The sequence below is a fragment of the Bufo gargarizans genome, chromosome 5 (genome assembly GCF_014858855.1).
Source record: "Bufo gargarizans isolate SCDJY-AF-19 chromosome 5, ASM1485885v1, whole genome shotgun sequence".
Classification (NCBI taxonomy): Eukaryota; Metazoa; Chordata; class Amphibia; order Anura; family Bufonidae; genus Bufo; species Bufo gargarizans.
This window is the reverse complement of record NC_058084.1, coordinates 685,309-711,870: the sequence shown is the minus strand read 5'-3', so window position 1 is coordinate 711,870 and position 26,562 is coordinate 685,309. Positions and strand designations below refer to the sequence as shown.

Here is a 26,562-nt window from a genome sequence, read left to right as displayed (position 1 = left end):
CAGTGTATTATCTGAACGTGTGTTTGTCACCGCAGGGGGCGTTATCACAGACAAGCGCAGCCATCTGTCCACAGCCAATGTGGACAAGCTCACGTTCCTTAAAATGAACCAGGCAGGGATGGGTGACCTTAAACAATTTTTTCTGTCATAGACCCCTGCTCTACCAAGTAGACAGGTTAATACATTTTTTACAAATTTTTCGGTTACATTCTTTAGTTGACATTTTTACAGTTTTGGACATGAATAAACCCCTGCTCTGCATAGGTAAGGGGGGAATAAAATGTAAGAAATTCATCTTTAATTGATGTGTGCCACCTCCTTTCATTCAATGCTTAAATTTTAACAAGTTGTCCCACATTTGCGCTTCAATAATTTGTCTCTGGCGTGGAACCCTGATTTGCCGATAACCGTGATCAACATGGTAGGCTCAGAAAAGAACATCGAAAGTTGATAGAGAAGATATCCAAATGGATTGTGGATGTCACAGGGGCACCTCTGCATAGGTGACAGGAACATAAATAAATAAAAAATCGTCTGTTACAATGTTATGTGACCTTTTTCTAATTTTGCCGGATAGAAAGCCCTACTCTGCATAGGTAACAGGGAATACAATTTCAGAAATTCTTCTTTAATTTATGCTCGCCACCTCCTTTCATTCAATGCTTAAACTTTAACAAGTTGTCTCACATTTGCACTTCAATACTTTGTCCCATATTTCCACTCTAACATATTTAATTTGAAACAATTAAACTCCCTTGATGTGGTCTCTCTTTCTCACGCTCCCTCTCTGGCGTGGAACCCTGATTTGCCGATAACCGTGATCAACATGGTAGGCTCAAAAAAGAACATCGAAAGTTGATAGAGAAGATATCCAAATGGATGGTGGTAGTCACAGGGACGTGTGATCAGGCAGAAGTTATCTAGAGCCAACAAAGCGGCACCAGGGCCTCTCCTGGCTAACATTATTTCCAAATCCAAAATACCACCGTGACATTCCCTATAATTTTTTATTAATCATTCCAATAACAGGGCATTTTAAGAGTCCTGTATTGTTCTTTATCGTCACTACCTCCCCGAGTCAGGAGTGGGTAATTGCTGCCTGCCCCCTCCTTAACTTGAAAGCTTATGCTTCAATACTTTGTCCCACATTTCCACTCAATTACAGGTCCTTCTAAAAAAATTAGCATATTATGATAAAGTTCATTATTTTCTGTAATGTACTGATAAACATTAGACTTTCATATATTTTAGATTCATTACACACCAACTGAAGTAGTTCAAGCCTTTTATTGTTTTAATATTGATGATTTTGGCATACAGCTCATGAAAACTCAAATTTCCTATCTAAAAAAATTAGCATATTTCATCCGACCAATAAAAGAAAAGTGTTTTTAATACAAAAAAAGTCAACCTTCAAATAATTATGTTCAGTTATGCACTCAATACTTGGTCGGGAATCCTTTTGCAGAAATGACTGCTTCAATGCGGCGTGGCATGGAGGCAATCCGCCTGTGGCACTGCTGAGGTGTTATGGAGGCCCAGGATGCTTCGATAGCGGCCTTAAGCTCATCCAGAGTGTTGGGTCCTGCGTCTCTCAACTTTCTCTTCCCAATATCCCACAGATTCTCTATGGGGTTCAGGTCAGGAGAGTTGGCAGGCCAATTGAGCACAGTAATACCATGGTCAGTAAACCATTTACCAGTGGTTTTGGCACTGTGAGCAGGTGCCAGGTCGTGCTGAAAAATGAAATCTTCATCTCCATGAAGCTTTTCAGCAGATGGAAGCATGAAGTGCTCCAAAATCTCCTGATAGCTAGCTGCATTGATCCTGCCCTTGATAAAACACAGTGGACCAACACCAGCAGCTGACATGGCACCCCAGACCATCACTGACTGTGGGTACTTGACACTGGACTTCAGGCATTTTGGCATTTCCCTCTCCCAGTCTTCCTCCAGACTCTGGCACCTTGATTTCCGAATGACATGCAACAGTCCAGTGCTGCTTCTCTGTAGCCCAGGTCAGGCGCTTCTGCCGCTGTTTCTGGTTCAAAAGTGGCTTGACCTGGGTAATGCGGCACTTGTAGCCCATTTCCTGCCCACGCCTGTACACGGTGGCTTTGGATGTTTCTACTCCAGATTCAGTCCACTGCTTCTGCTGCTCCCCCAAGGTCTGGAATTGGTCCTTCTCCACAATCTTCCTCAGGGTCCGGTCACCTCTTCTCGTTGTGCAGCGTTTTCTGACACACTTTTTCCTTCCCACAGACTTCCCACTGAGGTGCCTTGATACAGCACTCTGGGAACAGCCTATTCGTTCAGAAATTTCTTTCTGTGTCTTACCCTCTTGCTTGAGGGTGTCAATGATGGCCTTCTGGACAGCAGTCAGGTCGGCAGTCTTACCCATGATTGCGGTTTTCAGTAATGAACCAGGCTGGGAGTTTTTAAAAGCCTCAGGAATCTTTTGCAGGTGTTTAGAGTTAATTAGTTGATTCAGATGATTAGGTTAATAGCTCGTTGAGAGAACCTTTTCATGATATGCAAATCTTTTAGATAGGAATTTTCGGTTTTCATGAGCTGTATGCCAAAATCATCAATATTAAAACAATAAAAGGCTTGAACTACTTCAGTTGGTGTGTAATGAATCAAAAATATATGAAAGTCTAATGTTTATCAGTACATTACAGAAAATAATGAACTTTATCACAATATGCAATTTTTTTTAAAAGGACCTGTACATTTAATTTCATCCATTGACCTCCCTTGGATGTGGTATCCTTTTCTCAGGCTCCCTCTCTGGCCTAGAACCCTGAATCCTTAGGGAGAGAGCACCTTAATCAGTGTGAGGAGACTTTTAGACCATACATGCTGCTCTGGAATTCTGAAAAAATTCAAATCGGCTCTTAACAAGCTGTGCCTCTAATGCCACCAGATGTAAGGCAGCTATCCTATAAGTCAATATTCAGCTCTTAAAATAAGCCTTGAGACATGACTTCGATATTAAATAAGCCAGCACCTCATCTGCAGACAGCTGTTTCGGACACAGGCCTCCTACCCAGCAAAGCCAGTAATCTCTGCTCTGCTCTGATGAAGGGCAATCACCCCGAAATAGCTGTCTGCAGATGAGGTGCTGGCTTATTTAATATCCAAGTCATTTCTCAAGGCTTATTTTAAGAGCTGAATATTGACTTATAGGATAGCTGCCTTACCTCTGGTGGCATTAGAGGCAAAGCATGTTAAGAGCTCATTTGCATTTCTTCCCTCCCATTGTGAATGGATTAATGGATTTTATTTACCAAAAAAATAAAACCTATAGCCTTATTTTACATAATTAAAAAAACTAATCTTTATTTTATGATGGAATAACCTTTTGGATGGTAATATATTTTCCTCCAAAAAGCATTTTATATATATAAAAAAAAAAATCTGATTTAACCCCTTAAGGACACAGCCCTATTTAACCTTAAGGACCAGGCCATTTTTTGCAAATCTGACCACTGTCACTTTAAGTGCTGATAACTTTAAAACGCTTTGACTTACCCAGGCCGTTCTGAGATTGTTTTTTCGTCGCATATTGTACTTCATGACACTGCTAAAATTGGGTCAAAAAAGTTTATTTTTTTTGCATAAAAAAATACCATATTTACCAATTTTTTTTAAACATTTGCAAATTTCTAAGTTTCAGTTTCTCTACTTCTGTAATACATAGTAATACCCCCAAAAATTGTGATGACTTTACATTCCCCATATGTGTACTTCATGTTTGTAGCATTTTGGGAATGATATTTTATTTTTTGGGGATGTTACAAGGCTTAGAAGTTTAGAAGCAAATTTTGAAATTTTCAGAAATCTTCAAAATCCCACTTTTTATGGACCAGTTCAGGTTTGAAGTCACTTTGTGAGGCTTACATAATAGAAACCACCCAAAAATGACCCCATTCTAGAAACTACACCCCTCAAGGTATTCAAAACTGTTTTTACAAACTTTGTTAACCCTTTAGGTCTTCCACAACACTTCATGGCAAATGGACATACATTTTTAGAATTGAGATTTTTTGGAAAATTTTCCAATATAATCAATTTTTTCCTGGAAAAAAACAAGGGTTAACTGCCAAACAAAACTCAAAATGGGTTGCCCTGATTCTGTAGTTTGCAAAAACACCCCATATGTGGTCGTAAACTACTGTTTGGCCAAACGGGAGCACGTAGAAAGAGGGGAACGCCATATGGGTTTTGGAAGGCAGATTTTGCAGGACTGGTTTTGTTTATACCATGTCCCATTTGAAGCCCCCTGTTGCACCCCTAGAATAGAAATTTCAAAAAAGTGACTCCATCTAAGAAAGTACACCCCTCAAGGTATTCAAAACTGGGTTTACAAACTTTGTTAACCCTTTAGGTGTTCCACAAGAGTTATTGGCAGATGGAGAAACAATTTAGAAATTTCTATTTTTTGGAAAATTTTCCAATATAATCAATTTTTTCCAGGAGTAAAACAAGGGTTAACTGCCAAACAAAACTCAAAATGGGTTGCCCTGATTCTGTAGTTTGCAAAAACACCCCATATGTGGTCGTAAACTACTGTTTGGCCAAACGGGAGCACGTAGAAAGAGGGGAACGCCATATGGGTTTTGGAAGGCAGATTTGGCAGGACTGGTTTATTTACACCATGTACCCTTTCAAGCCCCCTGATGCACCCCTAGAGTAGAAACTCCATAAAAGTGACCCCATCTAGGAAACTATGGGATAAGGTGGTTGTTGTTTTGGTACTATTTTAGGGGTAAATATGATTTTTGGTTGCTCTATATTACACTTTTTTGAGGCAAGGTAACAAAAAAATAAAATTCTAAAATTTTTCTACATTTGCTATTTAGTTTTGTGGAACACCTAAAGGGTTAACAAAGTTTATAAAGTAACTTTTGAATACCTTGAGGGGTGTAGTTTCTTAGATGGGGTCACTTTTTTGGAGTTTCTAGTCTAGGCTACATCAGGTGGGCTTCTAATGGGACATGGTGTCAAAAAAAAAAAACTGTCCATCAAAATCTGCCTTCCAGAAACCATATGGAGTTCCCTTCGTTCTATGCCCTGCCGTGCGGCTATATAGCCATTTACGACCACATATGGGGTGTTTCTGCAAACTACAGAATCAGGGCCATAAATATTGAGTTTTTTTTTGGCTGTTAACCCTTGCTTTATTACTGGAAAAAAAGGATTCAAATGGAAATTTTGCCCAAAAATGGGTGTTTTGGCACCATTTTTATTTTATATTTTTAACACCGTTCATCCGAGGGGTTTGGTCAAATGTTATTTTTATAGCGACGACTTTTACGCACGCGACGATGCCCAATATGTATGGCTCTCAGACTTTGGAGACACTAAGCAGGCATCCTAAAACTGCGGCCCTCCAGATGTTGTAAAACTACAATTCCCACCATGCCCTGCTGATGGCTGTAGGTTGTCTGGGCATGCTGGGAGTTATAGTTTTACAACATCTGGAGGGCCGCAGTTTGAGGATGCCTGCACTAAAACTAATATTTTTTTGGGGGAAAAAAATTGTTTCTGTGTCTCCAAAGTCTGAGAGACATAGTGTTTTATGTTCTCTAGGGGACTGTTGGAGATTATAAAAATTTAGTACTCCATGGAAGTGTGATACTCCCTGAAGCAATCGAAAACGCAGAGGCCCGGATGATCGGGGCAAGTGTCACACTGAGTAGTGGTGTCCTTCCGTTTCCCCCTCTTGTGACACACTCTGCATCTTTTTTGGGTTCGTCCCTTCTTTCCAGTATGGGGGACCACACCTGGAAAGTGTTGGCCAGGGACGATCCGGGCGCCTCCAGTTCCTGAGGTACTCCGGCCTGCTCTTTCCCGGTCCGAAAAGATCAGGTCTTTGAGGACTGCCTCATAGAATTGGAGGAATGTCCCTGTGCTGCCAGCGCTTCGGGATAGTACAAAAGAGTTGTACATGGCAACCTGCACCATGTAGACCGCAACTTTTTTGTACCATGCCCGGGTTTTGCGCATGGCATTATATGGCTTGAGGACTTGATCAGAGAGATCAACTCCTCCCATATACCGATTGTAGTCGACGATACAATCGGGCTTGAGGACCGTTGCCGTGGTACCTCGCACAGAGACTGGGGTGGTGCTGTTACCGTGGATTGTGGACAGCATAAGGACATCCCTCTTGTCCTTATACCTGACCAGCAACAGGCTTCCACTGGTAAGGGCACGGGTCTCACCCCTGGGGATAGGTACCTGGAGGGGGTGGGCAGGGAGGCCGCGTTGATTTTTCCGCACGGTCCCACAAGCGAACGTGGATCTGGCGGCAAGGGACCTGAACAAGGGAATGCTGGTATAAAAGTTGTCCACATACAAGTGGTAACCCTTATCCAGCAGTGGGTACATAAGGTCCCACACGAGTTTCCCGGTAACACCCAGAGTGGGGGGACATTCTGGTGGTTGAATCCGGGAATCTCGCCCCTCGTACACACGAAATTTGTAAGTGTACCCTGAGGTACTCTCACAAATTTTGTATAGCTTCACGCCATACCTCGCCCGCTTTGTGGGAATGTATTGGCGGAAACTGAGTCTCCCCTTGAACGCAACGAGAGACTCATCAACCGCGACCTCCCTTCCAGGTACGTAGGCCTGCTGAAATGTGGCCCCAAAGTGATCGATGACCGGCCGTATCTTGTACAGCCGGTCATAGGCAGGATCACTTCGGGGGGGACATGCTGCATTATCGGAATAATGCAGACATTTCCGGATGGCCTCAAACCGGGAGCGTGTCATGGCCGTACTGTACAGTGGGGTCTGGTATAGGACGTCCCCACTCCAGTACAGCCTGACACTGGGTTTTTGAACTAGACCCATATGCAGCACGAGGCCCCAAAATGTCCTCATCTCGGCTGCACTGACCGGCGTCTAGCCACCGGGTCTAGCCAAAAATGGGCCCGGGTTTTGAGCGACGAACTGTTGGGCGTACAGATTCGTCTGCTCCACCATCAGATTCACCAGTGGGTTACTGAAAAAAAAACTAAAAAAGTCTATTTCAGTAAACCCCACTGTGGGAATCTGGATTCCAGGATTGACAGCGAAATCCGGAATCTCAGGCTCAAAGTCCACTGGGGGACACCAGCTAAGTTCATCGGCAGGGGGCTCCGGTGAACTTATTTGGTGGGCCGGGAAACCAGTACGAACCCCAGGGCGGCTCGTACTAGGGTGGGCCACAGGATCCCTAGCATGTGTGGCCCCTGGCTCCGCCTGGCGGCGTCTCCGCTGCCTTGGTGGCTCATCGTCATCCGATGATGATGAGGAGGATGCGGATGACAAAAGGAACGTGGGGTCATCCTCATCCTCACTGGGGCTCTCAGAGTCGGAGGCAATCTGGGCATATGCCTCCTCGGCCGAGAACACCCGGCGGGCCGTGGGTGTGTGTGTGTGCGCGTGTGTGTGCGCGTGTGTGTGCGCGTGTGTGTGCGCGTGTGTGTGCGCGTGTGTATGTGCGTGCGTGTAAACCTTTATTCTATGTGCGTGTGTGTGGGGGCACGGGTGTTCACGTACTAAAAAGTCCAGGCAAAAAAAATGGGCAAGTGTTAGAAAAAAAAAAAAAAAAGTTCAAACTTGCTGATCAGCGGTTCAACGCTGATCAGCGGTCGGTGGGGTGGTGGGGCGGGCGATGCGCTAACAGTGGACGGACGCTAAAAAGTGCCGGCCAGTCAGCGCACGCAGAAAAAAAAAAGTGGTGGTGGGGGAAGGGTCTGGTGGGGGGGGGGGGGGGCTGGTGGTGAGGGGGGGGGGGGCTGGTGGTGGGGGGGATGCGGGAGGGGGCAAGTGGCAGGGGGGTCTGGGGTCTGGTAGCTGAAAAAAAAAAGTTTGGAATAAATGTGCTTTTTTTTTTCTTTTTTTTTTTCTAACTTTTCCCTTCTATCCCTGCCTAAAGGTGCCTCTCCCTCACTGACCCTAACCTACCTGGGTGGCGATGGGTGCAGGAGGGTGATGGATGCCGATTAGGGGGACACAGGAGCTGGTGCTGGACGATGCTGCACGGTCAGGGTGCTGGACAGGAAGAGGAGGGGAGAGAGGAGCGCAGGAAGTTTGAATCTCGCGCCTCTCTCCCCTGCACCAATCAGCACCCTGGACAGCGGCGTTCAGCACCATGGCCAGCTCCGCCTCTGCAAATCCTCGGACTGCGATTGGTGGTGTAAAATTACGCCACCGATCGCAGTCTTTTTCCGGTTCATCGGGTCACAGGACACCCGAATGGACCGGAAACGCAGAAAACCGCAGGTCTGAATTGACCTGCGGTTTTCTGCGATCGTCGATGCGGGGGGGTCAAATGACCCCCCCCCTGCATTGTTACAGGATGCCGGCTGAATGATTTCAGCCGACATCCCGTTCCGATTAACCCCCGCGGCGCCGGCATCGCTATTTAAAGCCATGACGTACCGGTACGTCATGTGTCCTTAAGGACTCGGGAAACATGCCGTACCAGTACGTCATGTGTCCTTAAGGGGTTAAATAAAAAAAATCTGATTATTTTTTAGTTATTTTTTAAATCATAGATTTTTATCCACCCTGGTTTGTTGTCTGTTCGTTGTGTTGTGTATTTGGTGTTTTCCCTTAACCTGTGACAGTGGCCTGCTGTAAGCAGGATAGTCCTAGGACACCTTAAAAAACATGTCTACACTTCTGTAGTGTATTCTTATGAGTGCATGGAAGAACCTCTGTATGGTATCTGACCATTTGGTAACTTTTTTTTGCTTATATTTATTAATGATTAAGATTAATGGGAGGCTCTTTTCTGTAATTTGTCATATGCTGTACTGTTTCCACCTGGAGACTGAGCAGTCTGGCAACTGACTGGCCAGTGTCTGTGATATGAGATTTTGATATGTGATTTTGATTGTGATATGAGATTTTATGTACACTTACACTACAATGTTTAAGGGTAAGGCCAAACAAGATTTACAGTCGTGGCCAAAAGTTTTGAGAATGACACAAATATTACTTTTCACAAAGTTTACTGCTAAACTGCTTTTAGATCGTTGTTTCTGTGATGTAGTGAAATATAATTACACGCACTTCATACGTTTCAAAGGCTTTTATCGACGATTACATGACATTTATGCAAAGAGTCAGTATTTGCAGTGTTGGCCCTTCTTTTTCAGGACCTCTGCAACTCGACTGGGCATGATCTCAATCAACTTCTGGGCCAATTCCTGACTGATAGCAACCCATTTTTTCATAATCACTTCTTGGAGTTTGTCAGAATTAGTGGGGTTTTGTTTGTCCACCCGCCTCTTGAGGATTGACCACAAGTTCTCAATGGGATTAAGATCTGGGAGTTTCCAGGCCATGGATCCAAAATGTCAACGTTTTGGTCCCCGAGCCACTTAGTTATCACTTTTGCCTTATGGCAACTGTGCTCCATCATGCTGGAAAATGCATTATTCTTCACAAAACTATTGTTGGAAGAAGTTGCTGTTGGAGGGTGTTTTGGTACCATTCTTTATTCATAGCTGTGTTTTAGGGCAAAATTGTTAGTGAGCCCACACATGAATGGTCTCAGGATGCTTTACTGTTAGCATGACACAGAACTGATGGTAGCGCTCACTTTTTCTTCTCCGGACAAGCCTTTTTCCTGGTGCCCCAAACAATCGGAAAGAGGCTTCATCGGAGAATATGACTTTGCCCCAGTCCTCAGCAGTCCATTCACCATATTTTCTGCAGAAGATCAATTTGTCCCTGATGTTTTTTTTGGAGAGAAGTGGCTTATTTGCTGCCCTTCTTGACACCAGGCATCTTCCAAAAGTCTTCGCCTCACTGTGCGTGCAGATGCGCTCACACCTGCCTGCTGCCATTCCTGAGCAAGCTCTGCACTGGTGGCACTCCGATCCCGCAGCTGAATCCTCTTTAGGAGACTATCCTGGTGCTTGCTGGACTTTCTTGGATGCCCTGAAGCCTTCTTAATAGCCCTCTTTCCTTGAAGTTCTTGATGATCCTATAAATTGTTGATTGAGGTGCAATCTTAGTAGCCACATTATCCTTGCCTGTGAAGCCATTTTTATGCAACGCAATGATGGCTGCATGCGTTTCTTTGCAGGTCGCCATGGTTAACAATGGAAGAACAATGATTCCAAGCTCCTTTTAACAGGTCAAGTCTGCCATTTTAACCCAATCAGCTTGACTTAATGATCTCCAGCCTTGTGCTCGTCAACATTCTCACCTGAGTTAACAAGACGATTACTGACATGATCTCAGCAGGTCCTTTAATGACAGTAATGAAATGCAGTGGAAAGTTTTTTTGGGGATTAAGTAAATTTTCATGGCAAAAGACTATGCAATTCATCTGATCACTCTTCATAACATTCTGGAGTATATGCAAATTGCTATTATAAAAACTTAAGCAGCATCTTTTCCAATTTCCAATATTTATGTAATTCTCAAAACTTTTGGTCACGACTGTATATGCCTGCAGAAAAGCCAAGCTGAATTTTGCAATGCAGTTCCATGCAGGTTTTGCATGGCAAAGGGTGAAGTCTGTGGCAAAACTCCATAGCATAGGGTGTTTTTATATCTGCATGGGATGCTCCATTGTAGAAACTGTACCCAGCCAGAGGCCTCAACTAGAAAAGCGGATAGTCTTATTTTCTCTAATACTTTCTCTGCTATTGTCCTGAAAGAGCTATTTGCACATGTGAGGATGGCTTACATTTAGAAGTAATGTAGAGGCCTCTACATAACGGCAGGGGATCCACCGCCAGTGCAGGGCCTTAGTAAGACCGGCGTCTAAAACGTTAATCTTAATAAATATGCCCCATAGTTTATAAGGCTGAAAAAAGACCTCTGTCCATCCAGTTCAGCCTGTTATTCTGCCAGTTGATCCAGATGAATGCCCAAAAAAAATATGAGGTAGAAGCCAATTTTCCTCACTTTAAGGCCTCATGCACATGACAGTATTTTTTCACGGTCCGCAAAAACTAGGTCCGTGATCCATGACCGTTTTTCGTCCGTGGGTCTTCCTTGATTTTTGGAGGATCCACGGACATGAAATAAAAGTTGTTTTGGTGTCCGCCTGGCCGTGCGGAGCCAAACGGATCCGTCCTGAATTACAATGCAAGTTAATGGGGACGGATCCGTTTGACGTTGACACAATATGGTGCCATTTCAAATGGATCCGTCCCCATTGACTTTCAATGTAAAGTCTGGAGTCCCTTTTATACCATCGGATCGGAGTTTTCTCCAATACGATGGTATATTTTAACTTGAAGCGTCCCCATCACCATGGGAACGCCTCTATGTTAGAATATACTGTCTGATATGAGTTAGATCTTGAAAACTAATTTCCGACAGTATATTCTAACACAGAGGCGTTCCCATGGTGATGAGGACGCTTCTAGTTAGAATATACTACAAACTGTGTACATGACTGCCCCCTGCTGCCTGGCAGCACCCGATCTCTTACAGGGGGCCGTGATCAGCACAATTAACCCCTCAGGTGCCGCACCTAAAGGGGTTAATTGTACTATCATATCCCCCTGTAAGAGATCAGGGCTGCCAGGGGGCAGACCCCCCCCCAGTTTGAATATCATTGGTGGCTAGTGCGGCCCCCCCCTCCCTCCCTCTATTGTAATAATAGGTTGGTGGCACAGTGTGCGCCCCCATCGCCCCCCCCCCCTTCCTCCCTCTATTGTAATAATTCGTTGGTGGCACAGTTTAATCGCTGGGGCTCCGATCGTTAACCATGGCAACCAGGCAGCTACTGCAGCCCTGGTTGCCATGGTTACTTAGCAATAGTACAATAGTAAAAGATTCATACTTACCTGGGAGCTGCGATGTCTGTGTCTGGCCGGGAGCTCCTCCTACTGGTAAGTGATAGTTCATTTAGCAATGCGCCACACAGACCTGTCACTTACCAGTAGGTGGAGCTCCTGGCCGGACACAGACATCGCAGCAGCCAGCAGGTAACTATGAATCTTCTACTATTGTACTATTGCTAAGTAACCATGGCAACCAGGACTGCAGTAGCACACTGTGCCACCAACGAATTATTACAATAGAGGGAGGAAGGGGGGGGCCAATGGGGGGCGCACACTGTGCCACCAACGAATTATTACAATAGAGGGAGGGAGGGGGGCGGACCGCACTGGCCACCAATGATATTCAAACTGGGGAAGGGGGGGGGGTCTGCCCCCTGCTGCCTGGCAGCCCTGATCTCTTACAGGGGGATATGATAGTACAATTAACCCCTTGAAGGTCTTATCCCCTGTAAGAGATAGTAAAATTAACCCCTTATCCCCTGTAAGAGATCGGGTGCTGCCAGGCAGCAGGGGGCAGTTTTGTACACAGTTTGTAGTGTATTCTAACTAGAAGCGTCCCCATCACCATGGGAACGCCTCCGTGTTAGAATATACTGTCGGATATGAGTTGTCACAAAGTGAAAACTTAGATCTGAAAAAGCTTTTATGCAGACAGATCTTCGGATCCGTCTGTATGAAAGCAACCTACGGCCACGGATCGCTGACACGGATGCCAATCTTGTGTGCATCAGTGTTCTTTCACTGACCCATTGACTTGAATGGGTCCGTGAACCGTTGTCCGTCAAAAAAAATAGGACAGGTCCTATTGTTTTTGACGGACAGGATACACGGATCACGCTCTCGGCTGCAAAACGGTGCATTTTCTGATTTTTCCACGGACCCATTGAAAGTCAATGGGTCAGCGAAAAAAAAAACGGAAAACGTCACAACGGCCACGGATGCACACAACGGTCGTGTGCATGAGGCCTAAGGGAAATAAATTCCTTCCTGACTCCAATCAGGCAGTCAGAATAACTAATTTGATCAATTAGATTCTCTAGTAACTATAACCTGTAATATTACACTCCAGAAATATAGCCAGAGCCCTCTTGAATTATTTTAGTGAATTCACCTTCACCACCTCCTCAGGCAGGGAGTTCCATAGTCTCACTGCTGTTACCATAAAGAATCCTCTTCTGTGTGTAGAACTCTTCTTTCCGCTAGATGCAGTGGGTGTCCCCTAGTCATAGTCCTGGGGGTAAATAGATGATGGGAGAGATCTCTGTACTTACCCTTTAGGGATCGACCGATATTGATTTTTTAGGGCCGATACCGATAATTTGTGAACTTTCAGGCCGATAGCCGATAATTTATACCGATATTCTGGGAATTTTCATTTTTGAAAAAAAAATAAAAAATTCCCACAAATCTGAAAATTAATGTTAATTGTTAATGTGTATTTTTTATTTTTTTTGTAAATCTTTCTTTTTCATTTATATTGAATATTTTGATGTTTTTATTTTTATTACTTTTTTTTTTTTAAACTAACTTTTAGCCCCCTTAGGGACTAGAACCCTTGTCCTATTCACCCTGATAGAGATCTATCAGGGTGAATAGGAGCTCACACTGTCCCTGCTGCTGTGTGCTTTGTGCACACAGCAGCATGGAGCTTATCATGGCAGCCAGGGCTTCAATAGCGTCCTGGCTGCCATGGTAACCGATCGGAGCCCCAGCATTACACTGCTGGGGCTCCGATCGGAGGAGCAGGGGAGAGGGAATCCTGTGGGGGGCGCACTGCGACTGGGGTGGGGGGGAGGGGGGCGCACCACTGCTTAATACTGGGGGGAGGGGGGGCGCACTGCGCCACCAATGCTTAATACTGGGGGGGCTTGGGGGGGAGGCGCACTGCGCCACCAATGCCTAATATTGGGGGGGGAGGGGGGCGCACTGCGCCACCAATATCTGATACTGGGGGGCTTGGGGGGCGCACTGCACCACCAATGAAGCTTAATCTCACATTTATTCATATACAGGAGGCGGGAGCTGGCTGCAGGATCACATAGCCGGCTCCCGACCTCTATGAGCTGTAGCTGCGATCCGCGGCACCTGAGGAGTTAACTACCGCAGATCGCAGCTACAACTCATAGAGGTCGGGAGCCGGCTATGTGATTCTGCAGCTCCCGCCTCCTGTATATGAATTAATGTGAGATTAAGCTTCATTGGTGGGGCAGTGGCCATAGCTCCTCCCCTCCTCTTGTCCCCTGTCCTCCCATTGGCTGGAGCGACAGCAGCAGCACAGGGGGAGGAGACACTGCTTCTTATCTCCTGTGCTGCTGCTGAGGGAACACGGAGAGCGCTGTCAGCAGCGCGATCTGTGTTCCCAGGACGTTATCGGAATATCGGCAAAATAAATGCCGATACCGATAACGTTCAAAATCCTGAATATCGGCCGATAATATCGGTAAATCCGATAATCTGTAGATCCCTATTACCCTTGATATATTTATATATAGTTATAAGATCTCCCCTCAGTAGTCTTTTTTCTAAAGTAAATAACCCTAGTTTTGATAATCTTTCTGAGTACTGTAGTCCATCCATTCCAGTTATTACTGTTGCCCTTCTCTGAACCCCCTCCAGTTCTGATATGTCTGTATCATTCACAGGACCCCATGAATTGTACACAATACTTAATGTATGACCTGTGATTTGTAAAGTGGCAAGACTATGGGGAACATTGATTAGGACCAGCGTTTTAGATGCCGGTCTTAATAAAGCCCTAAGCTGGCGGTGGTTCAGCTGAAGAGACGCTGGCTACATTTGTATTAAGTGGTTAATTATATTCATTTGTGGCACAGTGGCCTGCCCCCCCCCCCCAGTATTATACTTATTGGTGGCTCAGTGGGCAAAGGGGGACCTACTCCTCAGTATTTTCATTGGTGGCAGTGGCCCATAGTCACTTTGGAGGAGCTGCACAGATCCACAGCTCAGATGAGAGAATCTGTCTACAGGACAATTATTACATTGTCACCGCCAGCTCTGTGAGAAGATCTGGCAGACGTTCTTCTCTAACTGTTTTATGATGTTCTTTGTTTTGGTTTCACTTTCTCATCTGTTTTCCTTCTCCCAGCTGTCACCTATTTGCACTGATTGTCTCCCTTAATATTCCCTCCCATACTGCCTCACTTTGCGGTTTATACTTCTTTCTGAATTGTGTTCACTGCTGAAGGCTGCTTCTCCTGATTCCTCAGATAAGCCTGTTTCCTTGATTTGTGTTTCTTTCCTAGCTTGATTGTAGGTGGCCCTGACTCAAGCCGTATTAAGTGCAGGGAGCCGGTGGTCGTGTCCCCTCACTATTATAGGGTTTTCAGGTGTCACATAGTAAAAGGTACGAGGGCATGCAATCGTCTACCATAAAGACCTTTGCATGGGCATAGCAGTCAGCGAGAGCTCTAGGGTTTTTATTGGGCTCACCCATATGCTCCTTAGTTTGGGATCAAGCCAGTCAGATGTTTATTTATAAGTTCCAGCTTTCTGCAACACCATCCGTGATATTATAAACCGCCATAACAGTCTTAAGCATGGATCTGGTTTCAGCCGCTTTAGAGAGGCTTGCAAACGACATTTTTGCCTACCTCCCCATTCCTCTGGTGATGAGGAGCAGAGGGTGGGGATCATCATCTCGCTGCTCAGGGATAACGCTCAGTATTTGGCCTTTTCGCTGCCGGTCGGCGTACGTCCCCTTCGATTGGTGGATGAATTTTTTGTAGCCCTGGGACAGATATATGATGACCCGGATCGTATTGCTCTAGCTGAATCTAAACGGCGTCTTTTATTCCAGGGTAAACAGTCCGCGGAGATGGGCAGCTGATACTGGTTGGAATGATGCTGCACTCCGAAGTCAATTTTGCCATCGTCTTTCGGAAAGATTAAAAGATGCATTTGCTTTTCGTGAGAGACCTTCCTCGTTAGAATCTGCCATGTCTCTAGCTGTTCGTATTGACAGGCGTCTTAGAGAGAGAGAGAGGAGACTACTCCTTCCTGTCATATTCAGTCCAGGGACAGTGGGTCTGTCTCTTACAGTGCGCAGGGGTCTCAGTCTCTTTCAATCCCCTCTGAGGAGGAGGCCATGCAGCTGGGTTTGCTTGCCTCTGATAGTAGAGGATTCAGCTCTCAGAGGAAGGTTTGTTTCTGTTGTCGGGGTATAAATCATTTGGCTAATGTTTGCTCCTCTAGGAGATTCATAGAGTTTTCTGAGGGAAAAACAAAAAGAAAAAAACCCTCTAAAAACTTTCCATTTGCTACTCTTGGCAAGGTTGATGCAGAAATTGAAGGTTTGCCATTTACTTGTAGTTCCCGTTTTCTCCTACCTGTCAGGGTTCTTACCTGTCAAAAGAACATTGTTTGTGAGATTTTTGTAGACAGTGGAGCAGCTGTCAATCTCATTGATAATCAATTTGCAAAAACGCTTGGTTTCCAGGTATGTATTTTTGAAACGGATATACCTGTTTTTGCTATCGATTCCGCTCCACTTTCTCAAAGATCGTTAAAGGGCATAGTTCACAATATCCGTTTAACTGTGGGTGATGCTCATGTTGAGGATATGTCATGTTTCGTCTTAAGCGGATTACCTACTCCTCTAGTGTTGGGGGCTACCCTGGCTCACTAAACATAACCCCACCATTGATTGGCAAGTAAGGCAAATAAATGGTTGGAGTGAGTTTTGCAGAGAGAATTGCCTCATGGCATCTCTGTTTCCACCAAGACTGTGCCATCTTTTCTCTCTGAATTTTCGGATGTGTTTTCCGAGAGGGGTGTCCAGGAGTTGCCCCCGCACTGGGAGTACGACTGCCCTATTAATCTTATCCCAGGCACCAAACTGCCAAAATCACGTTTATACAATCTCTCCCAACCTGAAAGAGTCGCTATGCGTACTTATATCTCTTGAGAGCCTGAGAAAGGGACACATCCGACCCTCAAAGTCACCTGTTGCCGCTGGTTTATTTTTTGTTAAGAAAAAAGATGGTTCTTTAAGACCTTGTCTGGATTTCAGGGAGCTGAACCGTATCACGGTTCGTGACCCATATCCGCTTCCTCTGATCCCGGACCTGTTTAACCAGATTGTTGGGGCTAAGGTTTTTTCTAAGTTGGATTTAAGAGGGGCATACAACCTAGTCAGGGTCAGAGAAGGGGACGAATGGAAGACTGCCTTCAATACCCCTGAGGGTCATTTCGAGAATTTGGCTATGCCCTTTGGTTTGATGAATGCTGCAGCCGTCTTCCAACATTTTGTGAACAGCATTTTTCATCATTTAATGGGGAATAATGGGGAAATTTGTACTGGTGTATCTGGATGACATTTTGATTTTTTTTCTCTTGATTTCAAGACTCATCGGGACCACCTACGTCAGGTCTTGCTGATTCTGCGGGATAATAAATTGTACGTTAAACTGGAAAAATGTGTGTTTGCGGCTCCGGAGATTCAATTTCTTGGTTTTTTTCTCTCCGCTTCTGGTTTTCGCATGGACCCTGAGAAGGTCCGCGCTGTGCTTGATTGGGAGCTTCCTGAGAATCAGAAGGCGCTGATGCGGTTTTTGGGTTTTGCCAATTATTACAGAAAGTTCATTTTGAATTATTCCTCTGTTGTTAAACCACTCGCTGATATGACTAAAAAGGGGGTAGATTTTTCTTCATGGTCGGTAGAAGCGCTTAAAGCCTTTTTTAGTATCAAAGAGTTTTGCTTCCTCTCCCATTTTGGTACAACCTGATGTCTCTTTACCTTTTATTGTTGAGGTGGACGCTTCTGAGGTGGGTGTGGATGCGGTCTTATTGCAGGGACCCTCTCTTGCCAAATTGTGACCGTGTGCCTTTTTCTCAAGCAAACTCTCCTCTGCAGAGAGAAATTACGATGTGGGAGAAAGGGAGTTGTTGGCCATCAAATTAGCTTTTGAGGAATGGCGCCATTGGTTAGAGGGAGCCAGACACCCTATTACCGTATTTACAGACCATAAGAATCTGGCCTACTTTAAATCGGCCAAGCGTCTGAACCCGAGACAGGCCAGATGGTCTTTATTCTTTTCTAGGTTTAATTTTGTTGTTACGTTCCTCCCTGGGTTTAAAAAAAAATATGAAGGCAGATGCCCTGTCACATTGTTTTCCGGGAGGGGGGAACTTTGAAGACCCGGGTCCCATTTTGGCTGAAGGGGTGGTAGTCTCTGCTCTTTATCCTGATTTGGAGGCAGAAGTTCAGGCAGAGTCTCCTGATCTTTGTCCCCCTGGGAGGTTGTTTGTGCCTCTCGCTTTGTGACACAAGGTTTTTAAGGAGCACCACAATACTGTCCTTGCTGGGCACCCGGGGAGCAGAGCCACAGTGGATCTTATTGCTTGGAGATTCTGGTGGCCAGCTCTTCGTAAGACGGTTGAGGGTTTTGTGGCAGCCTGCGAGACCTCTGCTCGTGCCAAGGTCCCTCATTCACGGCCATCAGGTTCTCTCCTCCCGTTACCCATTCCTTCCCATCCTTGGACGCATCTGTCCATGGACTTCATTACGGACCTGCCTTGTTCCTCGGGGAAGACTGTGATTCTGGTAGTAGTGGACCGTTTTAGCAAAATGGCGCATTTCATTTCCTTTCCTGGGTTACCCAATGCTAAGGCGCTGGCTCAAGCGTTTGTTGATCACATTGTTAAATTGCATGGCATTCCTTCAGACATCGTTTCTGATAGGGGCACGCAATTTGTTTCCAGATTCTGGAAGGCCTTCTGTTCTTGCTTGGGGATTCGGTTGTCGTTCTCTTTTGCTTTTCACCCGCAGTCGAATGGTCAGACCGAACGCGTCAATCAGAATCTGGAGACATATCTGCGCTGTTTTGTGGCGGAGAATCAGGAGGATTGGTGTTCTTTTTTGTCCCTTGCTGAGTTTGCTTTAAATAACCATCGCCAGGAGTCCTCTGATAAGTCACCATTTTTTGGTGCATATGGGTTTCATCCACAGTTTGGGACATTCTCTGGAGAGGGGTCTTCTGGTTTACCTGATGAGGAGAGATTTTCCTTGTCTTTGTCATTTATTTGGCAAAAGATTCAGGGTAATCTGAAGAGGATGAGTGAAAGATATAAGCGTGTGGCGGATAAGAAACGTGTTCCTGGTCCGGACCTAAATGTGGGGCATCTGGTGTGGTTGTCTACAAAGAATATCAAACTGAAGGTTCCCTCCTGGAAGTTGGGTCCTAGGTTTATTGGGCCTTACAAGATTTTGTCCGTCATCAATACCGTTGCCTTCCGTCTTGATATTCCTCAGACTTGAAAGATCCATAATGTTTATCACAGGTCCCTATTAAAACCTTATGTCCAACCCACTGTACCCTCCTCTTTGCCTCCTCCTCCGATTGTTGTTGATGGTAATCTTGAATTTCAGGTCTCTAGGATTGTGGATTCTTGCATTATCCGTGGTTCTCTCCAGTACCTCGTTCGTTGGGAGGGTTATGGTCCTGAGGAGAGGATTTGGGTCCCAGTGGCGGACATTAAGGCCACTCGTCTCATCAGGGGTTTCCATAGGTCTCATCCTGAGAAGGTGGGCTCTGAGTGTCCAGAGTCCACCCGTAGAGGGAGGGGTACTGTCACCGCCAGCTCTGTGAGAAGATCTGGCAGACGTTCTTCTCTACCTGTTGTATGACGTTCTTTGTTTTGGTTTCACTTTCTCATCTCTTTTCCTTCTCCCAGCTGTCACCTATTTGCACTGATTGTCTCCCTTTATATTCCCTCCCATACTGCCTCACTTTGCGGTTTATACTTCTTCCTGGATTGTGTTCACTGCTGGAGGCTGCTTCTCCTGATTCCTCAGATAAGTGTTTCCTTTATTTGTGTTTCCTTCCTGGCTTGATTGTAGGTGACCCTGACTCCATCCGTATTAAGTGCAGGGAGCCAGTGGTCGTGTCCCCTCACTATTATAGGGTTTTCAGGTAACATAGTATATAAGGCCGAAAAAAGACATTTGTCCATCCAGTTCGGCCTGTTATCCAGCAAGGTGATCCAGAGGAAGGCAAAAAAAAAAACTGTGAGGTAGAAGCCAATTTTCCCCACTTTAGGGGAATAAAAAATTCCTTCCCGACTCCAATCAGGCAATCAGAATAACTCCCTGGATCAACGACCCCTCTCTAGTAGCTATAGCCTGTAATATTATTACGCTCCAGAAATACATCCAGGCCCCTCTTGAATTCCTTTATTGTACTCACCATCACCACCTCCTCAGGCAGAGAGTTCCATAGTCTCACTGCTCTTACCGTAAAGAATCCTTTTCTATGTTTGTGTACAAACCTTCTTTCCTCCAGACGCAGAGGATGTCCCCTCGTCACAGTCACAGTCCTGGGGATAAATAGCTGATGGGATAGATCTCTGTACTGACCCCTGATATATTATACATATTAATTAGATCTCCCCTCAGTCGTCTTTTTTCTAAAGTGAATAGCCCTAATTTTAATAATCTTTCAGGGTACTGTAGTTGCCCCATTCCAGTTAATACTTTAGATGCCCTCCTCTGGACCTTCTCCAGCTCTGCTATGTCTGCCTTGTTTACAGGAGCCCAGAACTGTCCACAGTACTCCATATGTGGTCTGACTAGCGATTTGTAAAGTGGTAGGACTATGTTCTTATCACGGGCATCTATGCCCCTTCTGATGCAACCCATTATCTTATTGGCCTTTGCAGCAGCTGCCTGACACTGGTTTTTGCAGCTTAGTTTGCTGTTTATTAAAATTCCTAGATCCTTTTCCATGTCAGTGTTACCGAGTGTTTTACCATTTAGTATGTACGGGTGACTTGCATTTTTCCTTCCCATGTGCATAACTTTACATTTATTAGTGTTAATCCTCATCTGCCACTTATCTGCCCAAGCCTCCAATCTATCCAGATCCCTCTGTAGTAGTATACTGTCCTCATCAGTGTAAATTACTTTACACAGTTTAGTGTCATCTGTGAAAAATTGATACTTTACTATGCAAGCCTTCTACAAGATCATTAATAAATATATTGAACAGAATAGGGCCCAATACTGACCACTGAGGTACCCCACTAGTGACAGTGACCCAATCTGAATGTGTACCGTTAATAACCACCCTCTGTTTTCTATCACTGAGCCAGTTACTTACCCACATACAGACGTTTTCTCCCAGTCCGAGTATTCGCAATTTATATACTAACCTTTTATGCGGTACAGTGTCAAATGCTTTGGAGAAGTCCAGATATACGACATCCATTGATTCGCCACTGTCAAGTCTAGAACTTACCTCCTCATAGAAACTGATTAAATTAGTTTGACATGACCGATCCCTCACGAAGCCATGCTGATATGGCGTTATTTGCTTATTTCCGTTGAGATGCCCTAATATAGCATCTCTCAGAAAACCTTCAAACAGTTTACCCACAACAGATGTTAAACTTACCGGCCTATAGTTCCCAGGCTCTGTTTTTGGACCCTTTTTGAATATTGGCACCACATTTGCCATGCGCCAATCCTGTGGGACATTCCCTGTCAGTATAGAGTCTGCAAATATCAGAAATAAGGGTCTGGCTATGACATTACTTAATTCCTTTAGGATACGGGGGTGTATGCCATCCGGTCCTGGCAATTTGTCTATTTTAATCTTTTCGCTGATGTACTTCTTCCTGGGTCAGACAGGACACTTTTAATGGGGAATTTATTTTTGCATTCCGTGCTACCCTCCTGTTTCAGTGAATGATATGCTTTCTTTTTGTCATTTATTGCTTTCTTTACAGTTCTATTTATCCACATCCAGGTGTCACATAGTAAAAGGTACGAGGGCATGCAGTCGTCTACCATTAAGACCTTTGCATGGGCATAGCAGTCAGAGAGAGCTCTAGGGGTTTTATAGGGCTCACCCATATGCTCCTTAGTTTGAGGTCAAGCCAGTCGGATGTTTATTTATAAGTTCCAGCTTTCTGCAACACAATCCGTGACATATATGTACTCCTCAAATCTGGCCTTTATGGAAGTGGCAAGAATAAAGCCTTTTTAGAAGCAAACCATAAGAAGTCCCATTTGCAGATTTCCAAAAACCATGTAAAGGACACGGCAAACATGGAAAAAGGTGCTCTGGTCAGATGGGACCAAAGTGAAACTTTTTGGCCTGAATGCAAAGCGGTATATGTGGCGGAAAACTAATACTGCACATCAACCTGAACACACCATCCCCACGGTGAAAGGCAGTATAATGCTGTGGGAAAGCCTTTCTTCAGCATGGACAGAGAAGTTGGTCAGAGTTGATGGGAAGATGGAATGGCGCTAAATACAGGGCCATCCTGGAGGAAACCTATTAGAGGCTGCAGAAGACTTGAGACTGGGGTGGAGGTTCACCTTCCAGCAGTACAACGACCCTAAACATAAAGCCAGAGCTAGAATGGTATGGTTTAGATGAAGGCTTATTCATTTTAGAATGGCCCAGTTAAAGTCCAGACCTAAATCCCATTGAGAATCTGTTGCAAGACTTGAACTATTTTGCAAAGAAGAATGGGCAACAATTTCAGCCTCTAGATGTGCAAAGCTGATGGATACATACCACAAAAGACTTGCAGCTGTAATTGCAGCGAATGGTGGTCTTACAAAGTTGGACAAATGCACCCATCACTTTTCAGATATTTGAAAACCATGTATTTGAAAACCATTATTTTCACTTCCCACATACTTGCTACTTTGTGTTGGTCTATCACATAAAATGCCAATAAAAATACATTTAAGTTTGTAGGAGTAACTTGAAAAAAAGTGACAAGGGGTATGAATACTGTTTCAAGGCACTCTAGCAACAAACAAGTTAACAATTATAGCGAAAAGTGAGGGCCTTCCTCACAAGAGCTTGCAATCTATAAGTACAGTGCCACTTTAAGGGGCATTCGTCTTTGTGATCTTGGAGTATTATCTGCAGTACTATTCATATGAGTCCTGGTTGCCATTTTTATTTACTGGCCACTATTTCCCTTACTGTCAGTGCTCAAACTGCTCTGAAATACACAGCTCAGACTGCAGTGCCATTCTTATATACAGTAATGGAGAGGACTCCTGTGCGTTTTCACAGCAATCCCACCATACGGTATGTATTTCAGTGCATATTTCAGCACTGACTGCAGGAGACAGTATGAAAATAATAAAAAATAAATTTGGACTTTTATCTGCAGTACTATTCATAAAGTACCACAGATAATAATCCATGGTCATGGTAACAGACTTCCTTTAACACCTTAACGCCCCAGGACGAGATGGCTCGTCCTCAAACGCCGGCACTTAGCGCTCGAGGATGAGCGCTCTCGTCCTGGAGTCGTTCCTCCCTCCACGTGCGGTCCACCCGGTCAGCAGCAGAGATCCGGCGGTTACTGACCGCCGGATCCCTGCTGCATCCATCAGCATCAGCGATAATGCCAATGCCACAGTCAGCGCTGACCGCAGCATATGGGAGGTTTGCGCTCCCTCACTTGATGGATCGGGTCCCCTCTCTGCTGTGGCGGGAACTCGATCGTTGCCATAGCAGCCCAAAGCCATTCCGAGGCTTGGGGCCTGTTAACTATGGAAGCTTAAGAGGCCCAGCCACCAGGCTGGGTCTCCTAGGCAACTGTTAGCGTCTTACAGTGTAAGACAGTAACAGTTCAATACAGCACAATACAGATGTATTGTGCTGTATTGAAACAAGGATCAGACCCTGTAATGTTGAAGTCCCATAGTGGGACAAAAAATAAAGTGAAAAAAAAAAAGTTTATAAAATTAAAGTTTTACTAAAAAAAATTAAAAGTTTCAAGTAAAAAAACGAACAAAAAAGCGTCATTTTCCAAAAAGAAATTGGGAAAAGACATATAGACGTATTGGCTATCGTTGCGTCCATATCGACCAGCTCTATAAACATATGACATGACCTAACCCCTCAGATGAACACTGTAAAAAATAAAAACTGCTAAATAAACAATTTTTTTGATCACCTTACATCACAAAAAGTGTAATAGCAAGCGATCAAAAAGTCATATGCACCCCAAAATAGTGCCAATCAAACGGTCATCTCATCCCGCAAAAAATGAGACCCTACCTTAGATTATCGCCCAAAAACTGAAAAAAACTATGGCGCTCAGACTATGGAGACACTAAAACATGATTTTTTTTTTGTTTCAAAAATGAAATCATTGTGTAAAACTTGCATAAATAAAAAAAATTGTATACATATTAGGTATCGCCATGTCCGTGACAACCTGCTCTATAAAAATACCACATGATCTAACCTGTCAGATGAATGTTGTAAATGACAAAAAAGGTGCCAAAAAAGCTATTTCTTGTTACCTTGCCTCACAAAAAGTGTAATATAGAGCAACCAAAAATCATATGTACTCTAAACTAGTACCAACAAAACTTCCACCCTATCCTGTAGTTTCTAAAATGGGGTCACTTTTTTGGAGTTTCTACTCTAGGGGTGCATCAGGGGGGCTTCAAATGGGACATGGTGCCCAAAAAAAACAGTCTAGCAAAATCTGCCTTCCAAAAACCGTATGGCATTCCTTTCCTTCTGCGCCCTGCCGTGTGCTAGTACAGAAGTTTTACGACCACATATGGGGTGTTTCTGTAAATTACAGAATCAGGGCCATAAATATTGAGTTTTGTTTGGCTGTTAACCCTTGCTTTGTAACTGGAAAAAATATTAAAATGGAAATTCTGCAAAAAAAGTGAAATTTTGAAATTGTATCTATTTTCCAATAATTCTTGTGGAACACCTAAATCTCAGAATGGCCTGGATAAGTCAAAGCGTTTTAAAGTTATCACCACATAAAGTGACACTTGTCAGATTTGCAAAAAATGGCTTGGTCCTTAAGGTGAAAACGAGCCCGATCCTTAAGGGGTTAAAAGCTATTAAAAATTTTAGGTACATTTTTGAAATATTGTGTTAGGCTTATTTTGGGCTACAATACATTTTTCCAGTTGGTCTGTATTAATATGTTCCATTTGTCCTCTGCAACCTTCACGTTTTACTGACCCTGTTCATTCTGCTTTTCACAGAAATTTGTCAGAACTGCACTGATGGCTAGATCTGTCGCACTTTTCTTTACTTTCCAGACAGGTTATGAATAAATTGTGCTTAAACTAATAAGAATTTTGCATAAATGATTGTTTATGAGCTGCCAGGAGTGAAAAAGATTAAGGCTACAGATCAAGCCATTAGAGCAGCAGAATCTGTAAAAACCAGAAGGCTGCGTAGAACAAACTATTGAAATGTTTAATAAAGACCTGTTAAAATAACCTTTAAACCAAGCTCCCTTCTTTGGGGTCCACAGAAAATGATACTGGCATACTTTTTAAATAATGGAAGTGTATGGTTTACACTAACACTGTTATGACGCGCTTGTTTGGCATCTCTTATTAAATTGACAGTAGTTTTGTTATAGAACGTGAACTTTCACTATAGATTGGGATACTGCTTGCCAGTGAACCAGTGTTGGTATGCATGCCGTATTCAGTTTCAAAATTATAATAAAAATAAAAAAAATTCTCTATTTTTAGGTCAGAGTTGATGAGTATGATTTCTCCAAGCCACTGCAAGGACAGCAGAAGAAGCCTATTGAAGAACACTGGAGAAAACACACGCTCTCAGTTGTTAAGAAGGGCAAGGTAATTTGAGAGCAACATCTTGCAGAGCACTAGAGATACTACATTTGGAATACTTGAAAATTAAACGGGTGCAAACATGACTACAAAAATGGTGGAGAGTCTGAAGCATAAAACATGTCAGGAGATACTTAAAGGAGTTGTTGGGTTGTCCTGAGCTGTAAACATCCGCCGCGCTACCCGGCTCACATTACATCATGAAACAAGGGGATCCTGCCTCCGCCACGGCAAGTGATTGGTTGTGGCCGTGTCAAACTGGATGTTTACAGTGAGGGAGTGCAGCGAAGCAACCCAGACCGGGAGGAGAAGGAGCAGGAAATGGTCTGGCCAAGTGGACGGGGAGTTGCAAACTCCCCACCACCCAATTCTTGCACATCCTCCACAACATCTTTATTCTGCATAGTCTTAGGGGAAGAAAAGGCATGATGGGTATAAATAAGGTTCAGGAGGGAAGTGTTTTTAAAGGGAATCTTTTTTATGGTGTCCTAAGAGCAACATAAACTAGTGACCGATCCCCTTTGCAAAATGTTGGGTGACTTTCTTTAATTGCTGCTAAACAACCGCAGGACATGCTGAAAGAGTCCTCATATTCATGAGCTCCTGGTTTTCCCCACCCTTTTTTTTTTCTCTTCTAGGTTACATTAAAATACAGACCTGTCATTGACTCAACCCTGGATGAACATGACTGTGCATCAGTCCCTCCTGCCATCCGATCGTACTAAGTTGTACTTTGTTCGTTCTTCTGTAGTGATGAACTTTCACTTGTTGTGTAAAATGGTTTTCTGGACATACAGTCCTTATTCATGATATTTCACTGCTTGGTCAACTTGAAAAATACATAGTCTTCCTTTTCCATTAAAGTTCATTTTATACCCAAACATTCTTGCTGCACGATTCTTTAAGGGGTGTTTTACTTATCTTATGAATTTTCCACTGTACCATAACAAACTACTGTATTTTGTTAGTGCGTCTTATGGCGTGAATACTAATGAGCGCTTGAATGTAGTGCTACCTGTGTGAGTACAGACTCTCCACTTCCTGGTGTTCTCCTTCAGGTTCCATACGCTGTGCTGTGACTTGTACACAGCGTGAGGACGCTGGCACGCTCTCTGACCTCACGCTGTATGCCGTC

The 26,562-nt window shown here is 44.2% G+C and overlaps 1 protein-coding gene across 1 annotated transcript in view; it reads left to right on the top strand.

Annotated features, from left to right (window-relative positions):
- SDHA (succinate dehydrogenase complex flavoprotein subunit A) overlaps positions 1-26,308 on the top strand; it is a 373,951-nt gene extending 347,643 nt beyond the window's left edge. The window contains exons 14-15 of the mRNA XM_044293667.1: positions 25,326-25,433; positions 26,066-26,308. Of these exons, the coding sequence (XP_044149602.1) occupies positions 25,326-25,433; positions 26,066-26,152 (195 nt within the window). The 3' untranslated portion in view covers positions 26,153-26,308. The remainder of the gene's footprint in view (positions 1-25,325; positions 25,434-26,065) is intronic.
- Positions 26,309-26,562: the final 254 nt, after the last annotated feature.